The sequence below is a fragment of the Neophocaena asiaeorientalis genome, unplaced genomic scaffold, assembly GCF_003031525.2.
Source record: "Neophocaena asiaeorientalis asiaeorientalis breed wild unplaced genomic scaffold, Neophocaena_asiaeorientalis_V1.1 scaffold629, whole genome shotgun sequence".
Classification (NCBI taxonomy): Eukaryota; Metazoa; Chordata; class Mammalia; order Artiodactyla; family Phocoenidae; genus Neophocaena; species Neophocaena asiaeorientalis.
In genome coordinates this window covers 5,331,373-5,331,989 of record NW_020175468.1, presented here as the reverse complement: position 1 = coordinate 5,331,989, position 617 = coordinate 5,331,373, and the positions used below count along the sequence as shown (strand labels likewise).

The 617-nt window shown below is 63.9% G+C and overlaps 1 protein-coding gene across 1 annotated transcript in view; it reads left to right on the top strand.

Annotated features, from left to right (window-relative positions):
- The window catches only part of BCL3 (BCL3 transcription coactivator), a 9,105-nt gene that overhangs the window by 6,973 nt on the left and 1,515 nt on the right, over positions 1-617 (top strand). Inside the window, exon 6 of the mRNA XM_024768650.1 lies at positions 130-207. Coding sequence (XP_024624418.1) covers positions 130-207 — 78 coding nt within the window. The remainder of the gene's footprint in view (positions 1-129; positions 208-617) is intronic.

Sequence of the window (617 nt, the reverse complement as noted above, 5' to 3'; positions counted from 1 at the left end):
CCCGAATGGGTGGGGTGGGGCTTGAAGAATCTAAGGGGATTGAGATGCTGGACCCAGCGGTTAGGATGCGGGCCGCCGGCTGTTTGGGCAGTGCTAGGAGACGCTTAAAACCTTCCCGCCCTGCCGCAGGACATTAAGAGCGGCCGCTCCCCACTCATCCACGCCGTGGAAAACAACAGCCTTAGCATGGTGCAGCTGCTGCTACAGGTGGGTGAGGCCCCTGCCCGTGGCCTCTCGCCCACCCTTTCCTCTGACACCACCCGGCTGTCGCCCCATCCCTGCCACCGACGCCGCCTTCCAGTTCTGGCTCTTGCTCTTGCTGCGCTTCCAGCCCCGACCTTTCTTTCTAGGCCTCGTTCTGTCAACCCTAGGACTTCACCCCTCCAGGCTACGAACTAGTCCCGGGTCTTCTCCCATCCCTCCTCCGGCCCCAAAACGTCCCAGGCCCCAACCACCTAGAGTCTTGCTGACCCTGCCTTCCGGCTGTGGCCCTGTCCCCGCGCTGTCCTTCCTCCCCGACTCCGTCCAGGATCAGGCCCAGACTCTGGACCCTTCCCTTCTCTGACTCCGCCCCTGCTTTGGCCGGGGCTGCCGAGTCCAGCTCCGGTTGATTCGGC